Consider the following 19,721-nt stretch of genomic DNA (forward strand, 5'->3'; position numbering starts at 1 on the left):
GTGCTGTAATCCTGCTGTCTTCACACCTTGTAGACAATTTAGGGCTGTTTTCCTGGACACAGATTAAGCCTTTGGCTCTGCACCTTAATGTTTTGAAATATGTAAATGCTTGCTTAAATAATTGTCATTGTTTAATGGATACAATTCGTCGGGAAATTCTAATGGGCTCAACATGGCACTTATTCCATTTTACTATTAGTATTTTTTCAGCATGTATACACATTGGCACACAATTCAGTAAAATGAAAAAGTGTTCTTATGAAGTGCATTCTTGCATGGAGCACCATTTCTGCTTTAACCTTGCATTTTATAAGCCAATAAACAGTTGAGATCCTCAGATCCTCATCAGCTCAGATAGGCTAAATTGTTTTACGTTTATCAATTGAATATACAGTGTGTACTATGTGAGCATTCATAGGATAAAGCCCACGGTGCCGGATTGTGGCGCGTGCTCTGAAGAGCGTTAACGCGCAGTCTTGATTCAGTGCTCATCCATTCTGACGGAGCCAGTTGAGAGCAAGCAGTAAGTAAAGGGGATTAGCAAATTTATCAACACCAATGTCCCGGTTTACTGTAACATTCTAAATAACAACAGCAGATATACCTACGAGTTTCTGGTATAACTGGAATGAGACTGGAACTCTGTGAGGAGAAGACCTTATAACGGCACCATAGGAGGACATGCAGTTTCGCGGCGTCGGTGATCTTTTTGATTGGAAGAGCAGAAGGATGCTTATCAAATAGGGGCCAGGAGCTGCGCTGCTACCAATCCAACACAACATTATGTGTGCGCTGTTCAGTTAGTCAGTGGTCGTTAATCTTGCTGTGGGTTAAGGACTGACTTGGCACTCGGCATTTTACGCAAGGAGCTGCAGTGACGGACTAAGTTTACAAATCGGCTAAATTTTGTGCCGGTGAGCCATGGCCGGTTTTCCGCTGTCTGGCGCGCTCTTTCTGTGCGCGCTGTGCCTGCCGTCCACCCTACCCGGCGGACAGGTACCAGTGTCTCCCAGCTGCCATGAGGTACGCGCGTCATTTCAGGCTCTGCACCCGGGGTCGAAATGGGCAATGGAGATCCCAGTTTCAGGTAACTATAGCAAAACTATTTTTGGTGGCCGGCTCATTACATTATGTTTTACGTATAATTAGATGAAGTTTGATTAGACTATGAAATAGTTTGATGCCTCAGTAGGCATCTCTGAAGTTGCTAGATTTTTAATTAATTCTGTTTTAGTTTGCAATTTCATATTGGCAAATATGCATTCTCCAAATTCCATTGAACTCTTAACGACAGGTGTACTGTGCATCATGGGCAGGGCCGGACCACCGCTATTGTTTATATGTGTATTTCACACTATGTTGAGGTAAACATCGGAATATAATAATTGTATGGATGTCAACCCCAATACATGTTCATGTCATCATCAATAATTAACTGCATTACAGTTAAAAACGACTTTTCACTACCACCACCGATTTCTCTATGCTAGCTATGCTACCACCTTATACGAACGGGAGTTAGCATTTAGCAGTCACTTCTAAACCTGAAAAGGGACTACTTCTAAATGTTATGCAGCGAGAACAGTAAAATATAGTCAAATCGGACTTAAGTAGCAACATTGTGGGCCCTTTTACAATACATAAATCCTGACGGATTTGACGAATATCCACTTTGTTAGATCAGATTTGTTGAATGTGCACCAGTCCTGTGGGATTCTATCCCACGGTCTGCGTTCCATTGACCCCTTTACCTATTAATTAGCCTACTAGAGGGGCTATGTCATAAACCCTCAAAGTTCCAGAATGGGGTGAAAATGGCCGTCGTATTGGTCAGGGAGAAATACAAACCAGTCTAATTGGAATGAATGGCAGTAGAGGCATAATCCTGATTTGATTTATGCAGGAAAATAAAATTAAGGCATGTGACATACCAGAAATTGTGTAATATAATTATTGTCAACATAAAATATTGTCATATCATCATAAATACAGTTTATACGGGATTTATACACATTTTCTATATACATTGCCTCTAAAATATATGTAAACAGACCATAAATGTCTCCATTTTAGTTTTCTTGTAAAGCTGTGAGTGATATTATATGATACAATATCAGTACTTGTTGCATTTACAACTTGTCTAAGTCCTATCATCAACTGATTTTAGCCAGTGCATGGCTGTGGATTGCATTGTTTGAATGGAATGTTGGCATATTGGTAGTCTGAGAACCGGTATCTTTAGCTAACGTTCCACTCCTTGCCACTCCTTGTCATTGCCAAAGGCTCTTTGGCACAAGACATGGAGTAGATTAGCTAAAGAGACTTGTACCCAGGCTAGCATATTGGCAGTTAATTTGAAACATTTATGGGATAATTCCTCTTAAACTGTCTGGCTAACAAACATAAATTCTTCAAATTCATTATTTTACATAATATCTTATCATAGCACTGTAAACTATGGTTGACCAACTCCCTGACCAAAATGGCTGACCTTTATCCCATCATAAGAAGATTCATTTCCATTCTAAAATTATAATTCCTAATTCTATGGTTGTTCCTATGAATCTCTAAATTTAAATGTAGGCTGTAACTCGGGCTCCTCAACAGAAACTCAGATAATGCTTTTCATTCAACACAGAAACAAAGCAATGGTAAAACAGGTCAGTACTGCTCTGTTGAAGGATGACTGATCTAACACGAATCACCTGTAGGTCTTGCATATCCATCACACCTAGTTTGAGCACCACATCCCCCTGTTGAGAGAGAAGAGGAGGGGAGCAGATTGACAGAACTGACAGAGGAGAGGAGAGCATCTCCTTTGGCTCTATAGGGCGCTACTCATCCGTGTTACAGGGGATGGCATAAACATGAACCAGAGTGTTATGGCCCTCAGAACATAACATCTCCTGAAAAGCTGCCTAATGATGCCAAAAGAGGACTTTATAGGGCTCTGGTCAAAAGTAGTGCGCTATATAGGGAATAGGGTGCAATTTAGGACGGAGTCTTCCACTCTTCTTTCTCCCCATTCAAAGCACTTCTCAACAATACAAAAGTACATAGAGTTGACTCTTACATCTAGCTACAGTATCACATGCATCAGCCCACACACTTTTCTAATACAGCCCTCTGGCTCACATTCTCCAACTTTCTCAGCATCCCTCAACCATGTTTTAACCATTTATTTGTGCCAGTGAAGAGCTGTGGTGGAAACATAGGAGCTTTATCGGTTGCCTCTAACTAACCATCTTTATCTGTTGCCTCTAACTAACCATCCAATGAAAATAATATTGTCAGACAGTGCCTTGAGCCAGCAATCTAGCCCAGCCTTTGTTATAGCCCTAAGACCTTGGAAATGTATCTCAAATTAGAAAACCTTTTCCATTGTTACACTGGTTTTGAGCTGTTATGGGCTCAAAGCATGTATGGATTAGACATCCCAAATAGAACCGTATTCTTTATAGTGCACCCATTATAGTGCAGTACTTTTGACCAGAGCCTTATGGTCTATGTGGAAGTATTGCACTGTGTGGAATAAGGTGCCTCACATAGGCCCACATGGGAAAGTTAAGTTTTCAATGAAAATCACGGAAGCGGGGTACAGAAGCAATCTTTCCCCATCAAAAGCAGTTCAGCCAAGCCTGAATTCAATCAATAACGACACACATAGTTTCATTTTTTTGTATTATAACTGGATTATAGCTCCTGTCCAAATGTTGTGAATGATATTCAGTATATTCATGTCATAGTCGCTAGTCAACTCCATTACACTCCAAAGTTATTTCAACTTCAACCAGTGAATGCTAGCGATTGCTAGCTATATGATCTATTCTACCAAATCAAATTAAATTTGATTTGTCACATGCGCCTTACAGTGAAATGCTTACTTACAAGCTCTTAACAAACAATGCAGTTTTAACAAAAATAAGTGTTAAGTAAAAAATAGATAACTAAAAAATAATTAAAGAGCAGCAGTAAAATAACAGTAGCGAGGCTATATACAGGGGGTACCGGTACAGAGTCAATGTGCGGGGGCACAGGTTAGTAGAGGTAATTGAGGTAGTATGTACATGTAGATAGAGTTAAAGTGACTATGCATAGATAATAAACAGAGAGTAGCAGCAGCGTAAAAGAGGGGGTGGGGGGAACAATGCAAATAGTCCGGGTAGCCATTTGATTAGCTGTTCAGGAGTCTTATGGCTGTTAAGAAGCCTTTTTGGACCTAGACTTGGCGCTCCGGTACCGCTTGCCGTGCGGTAGCAGAGGGAACAGTCTATGACTAGCGTGGCTGGAGTCTTTGACCATTTTTTGGGCCTTCCTCTGACACCGCCTGGTATAGAGGTCCTGGATGGCAGGAAGCTTGGCCCCATTGATGTACTGGGCCGTACGCACTACGCTCTGTAGTGCCTTGCGGTCGGAGGCCGAGCAGTTGCCACACCAGGCAGTGATGCAACCAGTCAGGATGCTCTCGATGGTGCAGCTGTATAACTTTTTGACGATCTGAGGACCCATGCCAAATATTTTCAGTCTCCTGAGGGGGAATAGGCTTTGTCATGCCCTCTTCACGACTGTCTTGGTGTGTTTGGACCATGATAGTTTTTTGGTGAAGTGGACACCAAGGAACTTGAAGCTCTCAACCTGCTCCACTACAGCCCCATCGATGACAATGGGGGTGTGCGCGGTCCTCTTTTTCCTGTAGTCCACAATCATCTCCTTTGTCTTGATCACGTTGAGGGAGAGGTTGTTATCCTGGCACCATACAGCCAGGTCTCTGACCTCCTCCCTATAGGCTGTCTCATCGTTGTCGGTGATCAGGCCTACCACTGTTGTGTCGTCGGCAAACTTAATGATGGTGTTGGAGTCGTGCCTGGCCATGCAATCATGGTTGAACGGAGAGTACAGGAGGGGACTGAACACGCACCCCTGAAGGGCCCCCGTGTTGAGGATCAGCGTGGCAGATGTGTTGTTACCTACACTTACCACCTGGGGGCGGCCCGTCAGGAACTCCAGGATCCAGTTGCGGAGGGAGGTGTTTAGTCCCAGTGTCCTTAGCTTAGTGATGAGCTTTGAGGGCACTATGGTGTTGAACGCTGAGCTGTAATCAATGAATAGCATTCTCACGTAGGTGTTCCTTTTGTCCAGGTAGGAAAGGGCAGTGTGGAGTGCAATAGAGATTGCATCATCTGTGGAGCTTTTGGGGCGGTATGCAAATTCTGGTGGGTCTAGGGTTTCTGGGATAATGGTGTTGATGTGAGCCATGACCAGCCTTTCAAAGCACTTCATGGCTACAGACGTGAGCGCTACGGGTCGGTAGTCATTTAGGCAGGTTACCTTACTGTTCTTGGGCACAGTGATTATGGTGGTCTGCTTGAAACATGTTGGTATTACAGACAGTTGGTCAGCGCATGCTCGGAGTAACGTCCTGGTAATCCGTCTGGCCCTGCAGACTTGTGAATGTTGACCTGTTTAAAGGTCTTACTCACATCGGCTACGGAGAGCGTGGTCACACAATCGTCCGGAACAGCTGATGGTCTCATGCATGCTTGAGTGTTGCTTGCCTCGAAGCGAGCATAGAAGTAATTTAGCTCGCCTGGTAGGCTTGTGTCACTGGGCAGCTCGCAGCTGTGCTTCCCTTTGTAGTCTGTAATAGTTTGCAAGCCCTGCCACATCCGACGAGCGTCGGAGCCGGTGTAGTACGATTCAGTCTTAGTCCTGTATTGACTCTTTGCCTGTTTGATGGTTCGTCGGAGGGCACAGTGGGATTTCTTATAAGCGTCCGGGTTAGAGTCCTGCTCCTTGAAAGCGGCAGCTCTACCCTTTAGCTCAGTGCGGATGTTGCCTGTAATCCATGGCTTCTGGTTGGGGTATGTACGTACGGTCACTGTGGGGATGACGTCATTGATGCACTTATTGATGAAGCCTGTGACTGATGTGGTGTACTCCTCAATTCAATTTAAGTTTCTCTGAATTAAAGTTTGCTTATGGCCTAATTCAGCTCATTGAGTGCGGTCTTAGTGCCAGCATCGGTTTGTGGTGGTAAATAGACAGCTACGAAAAATATAGATGAAAACTCTCTTGGTAAATAGTGTGGTCTACAGCTTATCATGAGATACTCTACCTCAGGCGAGCAAAACCTTGAGACTTCCTTAATATTAGATTTCGTGCACCAGCTGTTGTTTACAAATACACACAGACCGCCAGCCCTTGTCTTACCGGAGGCAGCTGTTCTATCTGGCCGATGCAGCTTATTTCCCACCAGCTGTATGTTATCCATGTCGTCATTCAGCCACAACTCAGTGAAACATAAGATATTACAGTTTTAATGTCCCGTTTGTAGGATATCCGTGATCGTAGTTTGTTTATTTTGTTATCCGATAATTGCACGTTGGCTAATAGGACTGATGGTAGAGGCAGATTACCCACTCGCCGTCGGATCCTTACAAGGCACCCCGACCTATGTCCCCGATATCTCCGTCTCTTTCTCATGGGGATGACGGGGATTTAGGCCTTGTCGGGTGTCTGAAGAAAATCCTTTGCGTCCGACTCGTTAAATAAAAAATATTCCTCCAGTACGAGGTGAGTAATCGCTGTCCTGATATCCAGAAGCTCTTTTCGGTCATAAGAGACGGTGGCAGAAACATTATGTACAAAATAAGTTACAAATGCCAAGAGTGTGCAAAGCTGTCATCAAGGCAAAGGGTGGCTACTTTTGTTACGCCCTGACTTATGGGACTCTAGTATGTTGAGTCAAGGTGTGGAGTTCTATGTTAGTATTTCTATGTTTGCATTCTATGTTGTGTGTTTCTATGTTTGGCCGGGTGTGATTCCCAATCAGAGGCAGCTGTCGCTTGTTGTCTCTGATTGGGGATCATACTTAAGTAGCCTGTTGGCACTCATTAGTTGTGGGATCTTGTTCCGTGAGTAGGCTTGTTTTGTGTTTAGCCTTCGGACTTCACGTTTCGTTGGTTTGTCGTTTTTGTTCGTGTGTTTATCTTTATAATAAACATGTACGCATTTCATGCTGCGCCTTGGTCTGACCCGTCCTTCAACGAACGTGACAGAAGATCCCACCAAAAATGGACCAAGCAGCATGCCCAGGAGCAGACAGCCTGGACATGGGAGGAGATCCTGGACGGAAAGGGATCCTGGACATGGGAGGAGATTCAGGCTGGGATGGATCGCCGTCCTTGGGAGGAGACAGTGGAGTCCCGGTTTAGAGAGGAGCAACGGCAACGCAGAAGGCGCCGGCCGAGGGAGAAGCCCGAGAGACAGCTCCAATAAAACATTTTTGGGGGGCTAAAAGGGTGGTCGGGGATCGATGGTGAAGAGCCCCGACCACTGCACTCGTGGGGGCTCAGGGAGGAGTCCTGGGCGGGGAGTGAAAGACTGGTACAGTCGGAGATCTCTAACGTCAGTACCCAGTCCGGTACACCTCGTGCCTGCGTCTCGCACCAAGCCAGTGGTGCGTGTCGCTAGCCCGGTACGGCCCGTGCCTGCTCCCCGCACCAAGCCAGTGGTGCGTGTTCCCGGCCCGGCCCGTTCCTGCTCCTCGCACCAGGCCAGTGGTGCGTGTTCCCAGTCTGGCCTGGCCCGTTCCTGTTCCTCGCACCAGACCAGTGGTGCGTGTCGCCAGTCCGGCCCGGCCCGTTCCTGTTCCTCACACCAAGCCAGTGGTGCGTGTTCCCAGTCCGGCCCGGCCCATTCCTGCTCCTCGCACCAAGACAGTGGTGCGTGTTCCCAGACCAGTACGGCCCGTGCCTGCTCCCCGCACCAAGCCAGTGAAACGTGTCGCCAATCTGGCCCGGCCCGTTCCTGCTCCTCGCCCTAGATTAGTGGTGCGTGTTCCCAGTCCGGTCCGTTCCTGTTCCTCGCACCAGGCCAGTGGTGCATGTCGCCAGTCCGGTACGGCCCGTGTCTGCTCCCCACACCAAGCCAGTGGTGCATGTCGCCAGTCCGGACCGGCCCGTTCCTGCTCCTCACACCAAGCCAGTGGTGCGTGTTCCTAATCCGGTTCGGCCCGTGCCTGCTCCTCGCACCAGACCAGTGGTGCGTGTTCCTAGTCCGGTTCGGCCCGTGCCTGCTCCTCGCACCAGACCAGTGGTGCGTGTGTCCAGTCCGGCATGACCCGTGCCCGTTCCACCGGTGCCTGGTCCGGCACCGGTCAGCTGCTCCACTCCAGAGCCAGAGCAGTCCGCTCCACCGGGGTCAAGTCCAGCTCTGGTCAGCAGCTCCATTCCGGAGCCAGAGCAGTCCGCTCCACCGGTGCACAGTCCAGCTCCGGTCAGCAGCTCCACTCCGGAACCAGAGCAGTCCGCTCCACCGGGGTCTAGTCCAGCTCCGGTCAGCAGCTCCATTCCGGAGCCAGAGCAGTCCGCTCCACCGGTGCCAAGTCCAGCTCCGGTCAGCGGCTCCAGACCGGAGCCAGAGCAGTCCGCTCCACCGGTGCCCAGTCCAGCTCCGGTCAGCAGCTCCAGTCCAGACCCAGACGTCAGCTCCTCTCCAGGTTTGGGGTCTCCCACACCAGGGTCCAGACAGGGCTTGGTACATCGTGGGAGGAAGGAGAGGGGAAGCAGCGCGCCAAGGTCCAGACCAGACCAGGGGCGCAACGGGGAGGCTGAGAGAATGTGGTCGGCCCACCCGGACCCTACCCTGTTATGTCAGGTTTGTGCGGTCGGAGTCCGCACCTTTGGGGGGAGGGGGGGGGGTACTGTCACTCCCTGACTTATGGGGCTCTAATATGTTGAGTCAGGGTGTGGAGTTCTATGTTGTATTTTCTATGTTCTCAGTCTGGGTGTTGTATTTCTATGTTTGGCCGGGTGTGATTCCCAATCAGAGACAGCTGTCGCTCGTTGTCTCTGATTGGGGATCATACTTAGGCAGCCATTAGTTGTGGGATCTTGTTCCGTGAGTAGGCTTGTTTTGTGTTTAGCCTTCGGACTTCACGTTTCGTTGGTTTGTTGTTTTTGTTCGTGTGTTTATCTTTATATTAAACATGTACACATTTCACGCTGCGCCTTGGTCTGACCCGTCCTTCAACGAACGGGACAACTTTGAAGAATTTAAAATCTAAAATATATTTTGATTTGTTTAACTTTTTTGGTTACTACATGATTCCATATGTGTTATTTCATGGTTTTGATGTCTTCACTATTATTCTACAATGTAGAAAATAGTACAAATAAAGAAAAACCCTGGAATGAGTAGGTGTGTCCAAACTTTTGACTGGTACTGTATATTTGTAAGGGGTATGCAGTAGGTTGCAGTAGGTTGATAGTAGGTTGATGTCCAATACAACAGTATGTTGTATTGGACATTTCAAACAACATTCCCAGCTAATGAGAAAACAGTTATGGTTTTTATTTTAAGAAAATGAACAAGATTTAACAACGCAACCTTGGGGCTAATTTAAATGGGCACCAATGGCATATTTTGAGGGATTTTTACATCCGTACCCCAGTATGACCCACGTGACCGCAGGGAAAGTCACTCCGTGATAAGGTGTAGCATCATATATATTAGAGGAGGGCATTGTGGAATTTCATTTTTGTCTGTTTCCTCAGATGGAATGTTTAACCATGGTCAGTGACTGAAATGGTCCCAATGGTTCTCACTTCATGGAAATAAATGCGAAGACAAAATTGTTTAACACCAAATTCTTTAGTATCAAGTAGTATATTGAGGAACAATATACTGTTATGAGGAGGAAGAAGGATGTCTTTTTTAACAGTTTAACGTCTCTCACACTAATCTCTGCAGTGATAAGAGTGTAACTAAAGTGATACAAGGCCCAAGGCAGGACAGAATCCCCCATGGTCATCTAGCTGCGGTAGAGTGGATTGTGACTGTGTGTTGGACTGTATAGCTGATTGGTGGACAGTCACACTGCACTGACGGAGCCTGTTGCTCCCTGGCATTCCAAATGATTCAGTATGTAAATTGATGCCTCTCTCGTGTCAGAATCTCAATCAAAGTGTTAGTGTCATGTCGAAGTGCTCTTCAGATTAATTGTTTTCACTCCTAGTCAGAGAATCACATTCTCACCTGAATTAGAGCAGTGTAGCAGCAAACAAAAACATGCACTGTGAAGGTGTAAAGAGGGCATAACAAATCGGCTTGCTCTCCTGAATGCATTCTCCTTGCTATTAGTAACAATGTCTTGGGAGACAAATTAGATGAGATGGAAGGGTTTGTAAGGTTTAAGGACAATCTCTTAGAAACTTCTAAAACAACTAGAGGCATTTCATTGGATGTCGGCCACTTTGCCCCTACTGTGTCTCTGCTTACTTGGCCCCTGGAGATGTACAGTAAATTAATGTGGACATGTTTAATGTCAATTGGAAATGACTATAAACCAGGGGTTAAATACATGATACCAGATCATGAACCAGGGGTAAAATACATGACACCAGACTATGAACCAGGGGTTAAATACATGACACCAGATCATGAACCAGGGGTTAAATACATGATACCAGACCATGAACCTGGGGTTAAATACATGACACCAGACTATGAACCAGGGGTTAAATACATGACACCAGACCATGAACCAGGGGTTAAATACATGATACCAGACCATGAAACAGGGGTTAAATACATGACACCAGACCATGAACCAGGGGTAAAATACATGACACCAGACCATGAACCAGGGGTTAAATACATGATACCAGACCATGAACCAGGGGTTAAATACATGACACCAGACCATGAACCTGGGGTTAAATACATGACACCAGACCATGAAACAGGGGTTAAATACATGACACCAGACCATGAACCAGGGGTAAAATACATGACACCAGACCATGAACCAGGGGTTAAATACATGATACCAGACCATGAACCAGGGGTTAAATACATGACACCAGACCATGAACCTGGGGTTAAATACATGACACCAGACCATGAACCAGGGGTTAAATACATGACACCAGACATTAACCAGGGGTTAAATACATGACACCAGACTATGAACCAGGGGTTAAATACATGACAACAGACCATGAACCTGGGGTTAAATACATGACACCAGACCATGAACCAGGGGTTAAATACATGACACCAGACCATGAACCAGGGGTAAAATACATGACACCAGACTATGAACCAGGGGTTAAATACATGACACCAGACCATGAACCTGGGGTAAAATACATGACACCAGACTATGAACCAGGGGTTAAATACATGACACCAGATCATGAACCAGGGGTTAAATACATGATACCAGACTATGAACCAGGGGTTAAATACATGACACCAGACTATGAACCAGGGGTTAAATACATGACACCAGACCATGAACCAGGGGTTAAATACATGATACCAGACCATGAACCTAGGAATAAATACATGACACCAGACTATGAACCAGGGGTTAAATACATGATACCAGATCATGAACCAGGGGTTAAATACATGACACCAGACTATGAACCAGGGGTTAAATACATGACACCAGACCATGAACCAGGGGTTAAATACATGATACCAGACCATGAACCTGGGGTTAAATACATGACACCAGACCATGAACCAGGGGTTAAATACATGACACCAGACCATGAACCGGGGGTAAAATACATGACACCAGACTATGAACCAGGGGTTAAATACATGACACCAGATCATGAACCAGGGGTTAAATACATGATACCAGACCATGAACCTGGGGTTAAATACATGACACCAGACTATGAACCAGGGGTTAAATACATGACACCAGACCATGAACCACGGGTTAAAAACATGATACCAGACCATGACCCTAGGAATAAATACATGACACCAGACTATGAACCAGGGGTTAAATACATGATACCAGACCATGAACCTGGGGTTAAATACATGATACCAGACCATGAACCTAGGAATAAATACATGACACCAGACTATGAACCAGGGGTTAAATAAATGATACCAGATCATGAACCAGGGGTTAAATACATGACACCAGACTATGAACCAGGGGTTAAATACATGACACCAGACCATGAACCAGGGGTTAAATACATGATACCAGACCATGAACCTGGGGTTAAATACATGACACCAGACCATGAACCAGGGGTTAAATACATGACACCAGACCATGAACCAGGGGTTAAATACATGATACCAGACCATGACCCTAGGAATAAATACATGACACCAGACTATGAACCAGGGGTTAAATACATGACACCAGACTATGAACCAGGGGTTAAATACATGATACCAGATCATGAACCAGGGGTTAAATACATGAGTCTGTATAGTATGAGAGCATCTCTGAACCAAGTTTAGAGTGATGGGAGGTTGAGATGAATCATCATTAAGCCAGTAAGTCTGCTCCAGCTAAGAGGTCATGTATTATATGAAGAGCACTGGAGGATGGCTTTATTGACACATTTGATAGAGGACCTGAGTGCTGAGGACGGGAAGTGGTAATCTAATTTGGGGCTGAGGGTGTGTGTGGACCAGGGAGGGGAGGGAGGACATGAGGCTCCTATGGGCCTGCTTCAGAGGTATGTCTGGGGCTGCATTACAAATCACACCCTGTAGTGCACTACTTTTGACCAGAGCCCTATGGGCCAGAGCCTAGATGGGCCCTGGTCAAAAGTAATATACTATATAGCGTGCCATTTGGGACGCTGCCTGGAGGTGTATCTGTAGGAGGAGGGGGCTGATGCAGAAATGTCCGTCCGCCCGCCGCGGGAAGAGGGAGCTGAATTCTAATACCGCTGCATGTGGTGCCAGGGGACCTAAGAACAAAAAGAGACAGCAATTTTTCCCCCACATACATTTATTTAAAAGCACAGCATATACCCAACAGAATTGAACAGAAGCAGAGAAAGTACAGAGCTCTCCGCTCCTTGAAAGCCAGGTTGGGGGGCTTGAGTCAGAAAGCCTAAATGAAGGCTGGTTGTCAAAGCTTAATGCTAACATGTCATCGTCTGTTGTTATGAAGGGCACCTCTGTATAAGATAAAATAATGCCTTTATTACCCCCATGGGGAAATTTAGTTTGTGGTTCTGTGTGCATTAAAACGTATCATCAAGCATATGAAGACAAGACAAATACAGACAATAAATAAAATGAGAATAGAAAAAGTGCAATTAATGGGTGATTCATAATGATGCAACTGTACGTTATATACATTACAGATAGTACTGTCAAAGCTGGCTGGAGTGTTGACGGACATATTCAATATCTACCTATCCCAGTCTGTTGTCCCCACCTGCTTCAAGATGTCCACCATTATTTCTGTACCCAAGAAAGCAAAGGTAACTGAACTAAATGACTATCGCCCCGTAGCACTCACTTCATGAAGTGCTTTGAGAGGCTAGTTAAGGATCATATCACCTCCACTTTACCCAACATCCTAGACCCACTACAATTTGCATACCGCCCCAACAGATCCATGGATGACGCCATCGCCATCACACTGCACACTGCCCTCGCCCATCTGGATAAGAAGAATACATACAGTGCCTATAGAAAGTATTCACACTCCTTGACTTTTTCCACATTTTGTTGTGTTCCAGCTTGAATTTAAATTGGATTAAATTGAGATTTTGTGCCACTAGCCTACACGCAATACCCCATAATGTCAAAGTGGAATTATGTTTTTAGAAACTTTTACAAATGATTTAAAAATGAAAAGCTGAAATGTCTTGAGTCAATATGTATTCAACCCCTTTGTTATGGCAAGCTTAAACAAGTTCAGGAGTAAAAATGTGCTTAACAAGTCACATAATAAGTTGCATGGACTCACTCTGTGTGCAATAATGTTTAACAAGATTTTTGAATGACTACCTCATCTCTGTACACCACATATACAATTATCTGTAAGGTCCCTCAGTCGAGCAGTGAATTTCATACAAAGATTCAACCACAAAGACCAGGGAGGTTTTTCAATGCCTTGCAAAGAAGGGCACCTTTGACCATGGTGAAGTTATTAATTACACTTTGGATGGTGTATCAATACACCCAGTCACTACAAAGATACAGGCGCCCTTCCTAACTCAATTGCCAGAGAGGAAGGAAACCGCTCAGGGATTTCACCATGAGGCCAATAGTGACTTTAAAACAGAGTTTAATGGCTGTGATAGGAGAGAACTGAAAATGGATCAACAACATTGTAGTTACTCCACAATACTAACATAAATGACAGAGTGAAAAGAAGGAATACAAATATTCCAAAACATGCATCCTGTTTGCAATATGGCACAAAATAAACTGCCAAAAATGTGGCAAAGAAATGAACTTTTGGTCCTGAATACAAAGCATTATGTTTGGGTTAAATCCAACACAACACGTCACTGAGTACCACTATTCATATTTTAAAGCATGGTGGTGGCTGCATCATGTTATGGGTATGCTTGTCATCTGCAAGTACTAGGGAGTTTTTTAGGATAAAAAGAAGTGGAATAGAGCTAAGCACAGGCATAATCCTAAAGGAAAACCTGCTTCAATCTGCTTTCCAACAGACACTGGGAGACAAATTCACCTTTCAGCAGGACAATAACCTAAAACACAAAGCCAAATATACACAGGAGTTGCTTACCAAGACGACATTGAATGTTCCTGAGTGGATAGTTACAGTTTTTACTTAAATCAGCTTAGAAATCTATGGCAAGACTTGAAAATGGCTGTCTAGCAATGATCAACAACCAACTTGACAGAGCTTGAAGATTTTTTAAAGAATAATGTGCAAATATTGTACAATCCAGGTGTGAAAGCTCTTAGAGACGTACCCATAAAGAGTCACAGCTGTAATCGCTGCCAAAGGTGATTCTACAAAGTATTGAGTCAGGGGTGTGAATACTTACAGTATGTAAATGAGATATTTCTGTATTTCAATTTCAATACATTTGCAAAAAAATCTAAAAACATGTTTTCGCTTTGTCATTATGGGGTATTGTGTGTAGATATGTGGGGAAAAATCTATTAATCCGTTTTGAATTCAGGCTGTAACACAACAAAATGTGGAATAAGTCAATGGGTGTGAATAATTTCTGAATGCACTGTATGTAAGAATGCTGTTCATCGACTACACACTCCAAACTCCACTATGGCCAAGACCAAAGAGCTGTCAAAGGACACCAGAAACAAAATTGTAGACCTGCACCAGGCTGGGAAGACTGAATCTGCAATAGGTAAGCAGCTTGGTTTGAAGAAATCAACTGTGGGAGCAATTATTAGGAAATGGAAGACATACAAGACCACTGATAATCTCCCTCGATCTGGGGCTCCACACAAGATCTCACCCCGTGGGGTCAAAATGATCACAAGAACGGTGAGCAAAAATCCCATAACCACACGGGGGGACCTAGTGAATGACCTGCAGAGAGCTGGGACCAAAGTAACCAAGCCTACCATCAGTAACACACTACGCCGCCAGGGACTCAAATCCTGCAGTGCCAGACGTGTCCCCCTGCTTAAGCCAGTACATGTCCAGGCCCGTCTGAAGTTTGCTAGAGTGCATTTGGATGATCCAGAAGAGGATTGGGAGAATGTCATATGGTCAGATGAAACCAAAATATAACTTTTTGGTAAAAACTCAAAGAATGCTGAGTTGGATCCAAAGAACACCATACCTACTGTGAAGCATGGGGGTGGAAACATCATGCTTTGGGGCTGTTTTTCTGCAAAGGGACCAGGACGACTGATCCGTGTAAAGGAAAGAATGAATGGGGCCATGTATCGTGAGATTTTGAGTGAAAACCTCCTTCCATCAGCAAGGGCATTGAAGATGAAACGTGGCTGGGTCTTTCAGCATGACAATGATCCCAAACACACTGCCCGGGCAACGAAGGAGTGGCTTCGTAAGAAGCATTTCAAGGTCCTGGAGTGGCCTAGCCAGTCTCCAGATTTCAACCCCATAGAAAATCTTTGGAGGGAGTTGGAAAGTCCGTGTTGCCCAGCGACAGCCCCAAAACATCACTGCTCTAGAGGAGATCTGCATGGAGGAATGGGCAAAATACCAGCAACAGTGTGTTAAAACCTTGTGAAGACTTACAGAAAACGTTTGACCTGTGTCATTGCCAACAAAGGGTATATAACAAAGTATTGAGAAACTTTTGTTATTGACCAAATACTTATTTTCCACCATAATTTGCAAATAAATTCATAAAAAATCCTACAATGTGATTTTCTGGATTTTTTCCCCTCATTTTGTCTGTCATAGTTGACGTGTACCTATGATGAAAATTACAGGCCTCTCTCATCTTTTTAAGTGGGAGAACTTGCACAATTGGTGGCTGACTAAATACTTTTTTCCCCCACTGTATGTATATACTGTATTCTAGTCAAGGCTCATCCTATATAACTACTGCTGTACACACCTATTCTATTCATATACTGTTCATAATGTCTATACACATCATCATATACATATATATATTTATATTCTGGACTCTGACAATGCTCGTTCTAATATGTCTATATTTCTTAATTTCTTGTTGTTGTGATTTGCGTGTTGTCATGCGTGTGATAGAAGGAGTCAGGCGCAGGAGAGCAAGACGCATCCAAAGAGTTTATTCCGTCGATAAATAGTTGCGCAAGCATGCAACAACAAAACTCAGGCACAGGGGAAATATCTACCCTGGCAACAACAAGGTAAGGGTAGCTCAACCGGAAAAATAATGGAAAAAGTAACCTGCTCACAATGAGTCTCCTGGGTAATCATGGTGACTGGTGCAGTAATTTCCTTAACCAACCCGGACCCTAATGGTCGACTATCAAGTGCTCTGATGGGGCGTGGAATGGATAGGGGAATCAATGGAATGCCTATACGGTGTGCGAATGCCCTGTCCATAAAGTTCCCAGCTGTGGCTGAATCGACTAGCGCCTTACACTGGGGAACATCCATGTGCTCAGGAAAGGAGACAAGTATTTTACAGTGCACAGCAGAGGGCTCTGAACGAGTGTGGGTGTTCGATACCTGGGGTGATGCGTGAGTGCCCTGCCTGCCGCCTCCAGGCCCAAAAGAACGTTGACTGCGACGTGAGGTGGATTGTCCCTTCGTGCCACCAGAGTGGCACTGTTGCTGTCCTCCTCCGCTCTCTCGTCCGGCGGCTCCACCCAGCTCCATCGGCTCGAGGTCCGAGTCTTCCGGGGTGGAAACAGGCAGACCCCTACCAGGACGTCCTCTGGCTGCCAGCAGGTTGTCCAACCGAATGGCCATGTCCACCAGTTTATCGAAGGACAACATGGTGTCCCGGCAGGCTAGCTCTCGTCGGATGTCCTCCCGCAGATGGCACCGGAAATGGTCGATCAGGGCCCGCTCGTTCCACCCGAACCCCGCTGCCAGCGTCCGGAACTCCAACGCGAAGTCCTGCGCGGTCCTCGTCCCCTGCCTCGGGTGGACCAGTCACTCACCCGCCTCTCGACCCTCGGGCGGGTGGTCGAATACCGCCCGAAAGAGGCGAGCGAACTCCCTGTAGTCCTCCAACCCGGCTCCTCCTTCGTTCCACACCGCGTTGGCCCACTCCAGGGCTTTCCCACAGAGGCAGGAAACGAGGACGGACACCTTCTCCCGCTCCGATGGTGCCGGCCTGATGCTGGCGAAGTAAAGCTCCAATTGGAGGAGGAATCCCTGGCACAGCGCCGCTGTCCCCTCAAACGCCCGTGGTCGGGATATCTGGATCCCTTCTGGTGCTGGGGTGTAGGTGGCTGGATCCGGTTGGCCAGCTGGTCTCGACAGATCGGGTCTGCTCCGACCTGAAGAACCCGATCCATCGCTTCCCCCAAGCTGGCCAGCATCGTGGAGTGCTCCTGGACCCGTGCCACGACTCCAGGCCTGCGCTCTTCACCCGCTGACTCCATAGCGGGTGGGTGATTCTGTGATGCGTGTGATAAAAGGAGTCAGACACAGGAGAGCAAGACGCATCCAAAGAGTTTATTCCGTCGATAAACAGTTGCGCAAGCATGCGACAACAAAACTCAGGCACAGGGAAAATATCTACCCTGGCAACAACAAGGTAAGGGTAGCTCAACCGAGCTACACACAGCTCACTACAAACAATCACCCACACAGACAAGGAAGTAGAGGGAACACTTATACAATAACTAATTGGGGATAAGGACCAGGTGTGTGTGATTAATTAGACAAGACAAGTGGAGTGATGATAAATGGATCGGCAGCAGCTAGTAAGCCGGTGACGACGAACGCCGAAACCTGCCCAAACAAGGAGGGGAGGCAGCCTCGGCGGAAGTCGTGACACGTGTATTGTTTTGTGTTGTTAGATATTACTACACTGTTGGAGCAAGAAACACAAGCGTTTCACTGCACCTGCAATTACATCTGTAAAATATGTGTATGCGACCAATAACATTTGATTTGAACTCTATGTCAAGCGTACACCAGCCCGCTGGACCTACTAGTGATTGTCATTCAAGTCTTATTTCAACTGGAATAAAGGACTGTTTGGTTCTATCCCTTTTATGCCCCGGTGCCCGGCAACATCACCCCGAAAGGGAGTAGCTCAAACTCCTTGTATAGAGGATGTCTGGGGTCCAGTACCTTGTGGGCTTTAGTGTCAGCTTGACCCCTAAAAATTTGTCTTAGAGACACTGGCATTTGCCTACCAGCAGATTATACAGAATGTTGAAATGTTTTCAATAAATTACAATTTGAGTAAAAAACGATCAATATTAAAAGAGCTTCATTAAAGAGCAGCTGAATAAAAAAAAACTACATTTCTGGTTGAAAACAGCCTATTTGGCATCGGTAGTAGTCAAAAACATAAATTCTAGTCCCAAAATGTACTAAAAAGTGTAAGTAGGATAACTTTGGTCATAAAGTCAGTATTTTCCAAAATGAGAATGTTGTAGATTTAAGGAATCCATGATGTCGCCGATTTCCTTGGATATTTGAGGGTTGGCCTTGGACAGCTGGCAGCACCCATCTAAATGATAGGAGCATATGATAAGGTTGAAAAGGGAAAACAGCTGCATGCTATCCAATCGTAGCAGCAGAATCAACCTACAGCCCGCCCGTTTCTTTACAGACAGCAGAACTACCCAATTGAGTCATTAGCACGCAGCGCCTCGAGACTTGTTTGATTGACATGAGACATACAATACATTGTTGCCAATGTTATGTTGAAAGAACGAGACCTGTTCTTAATAAACCGTTTGTCTTTTCCAACTCAAACATCCTCACGTTAGTGAGCTAACGTTAGCAATACAAACACAACTGTCATTCCTTTAGCCAGTCATAGATAATACTGTACGGTGGCTGTGAGGGATAACTCAGTGTAGGATATAGCGAACATAACACACATCATACCACCCCCCCCCCAAGACACATCCCATTTGCTTTAGTCATGGCTTCAGTGGCATTTCTTAATGAGGAGGAGGAGTTCAGGCCCCCCCTTTAAAAAGTAGAGCCTCTGCTGGCCTTTCTTATAGATCTGATTTGTGCATTTTCCCCACCATATATTCTCTGAGGAGGGCCGAGCATGCCCCCATCCACATTCACAGGCCTGTAGTGGAGCGGGTCAAGTGCTTCAAGTTCCTCGGTGTCCACATCACTAAGGAATTAACATGGTCCACACACACTAACACAGTCATGAAGAAGGCATGACAACGCCTCTTCCCCCTCAGGAGGCTGAAAAGATTTGGCATGGGCCCTCAGATCCTCAAAAAGTTATACAGCTGCACCATTGAGAGCCTCTTGACTGGCTGCATCACTGCTTGGTATGGCAACTGCTTGGCATCCGAACTCAAGGCAC

The 19,721-nt window shown here is 45.6% G+C and overlaps 1 protein-coding gene across 1 annotated transcript in view; it reads left to right on the forward strand.

The window, feature by feature from the left end:
* Positions 1-516: 516 nt before the first annotated feature.
* Positions 517-19,721, forward strand: part of gpc3 (glypican 3) — a 329,459-nt gene continuing 310,254 nt past the window's right edge. The window contains exon 1 of the mRNA XM_045205789.1: positions 517-1,087. Coding sequence (XP_045061724.1) covers positions 922-1,087 — 166 coding nt within the window. The 5' untranslated portion in view covers positions 517-921. The remainder of the gene's footprint in view (positions 1,088-19,721) is intronic.

Source organism: Coregonus clupeaformis, chromosome 2 (assembly GCF_020615455.1).
Source record: "Coregonus clupeaformis isolate EN_2021a chromosome 2, ASM2061545v1, whole genome shotgun sequence".
NCBI classification, from domain to species: domain Eukaryota; kingdom Metazoa; phylum Chordata; class Actinopteri; order Salmoniformes; family Salmonidae; genus Coregonus; species Coregonus clupeaformis.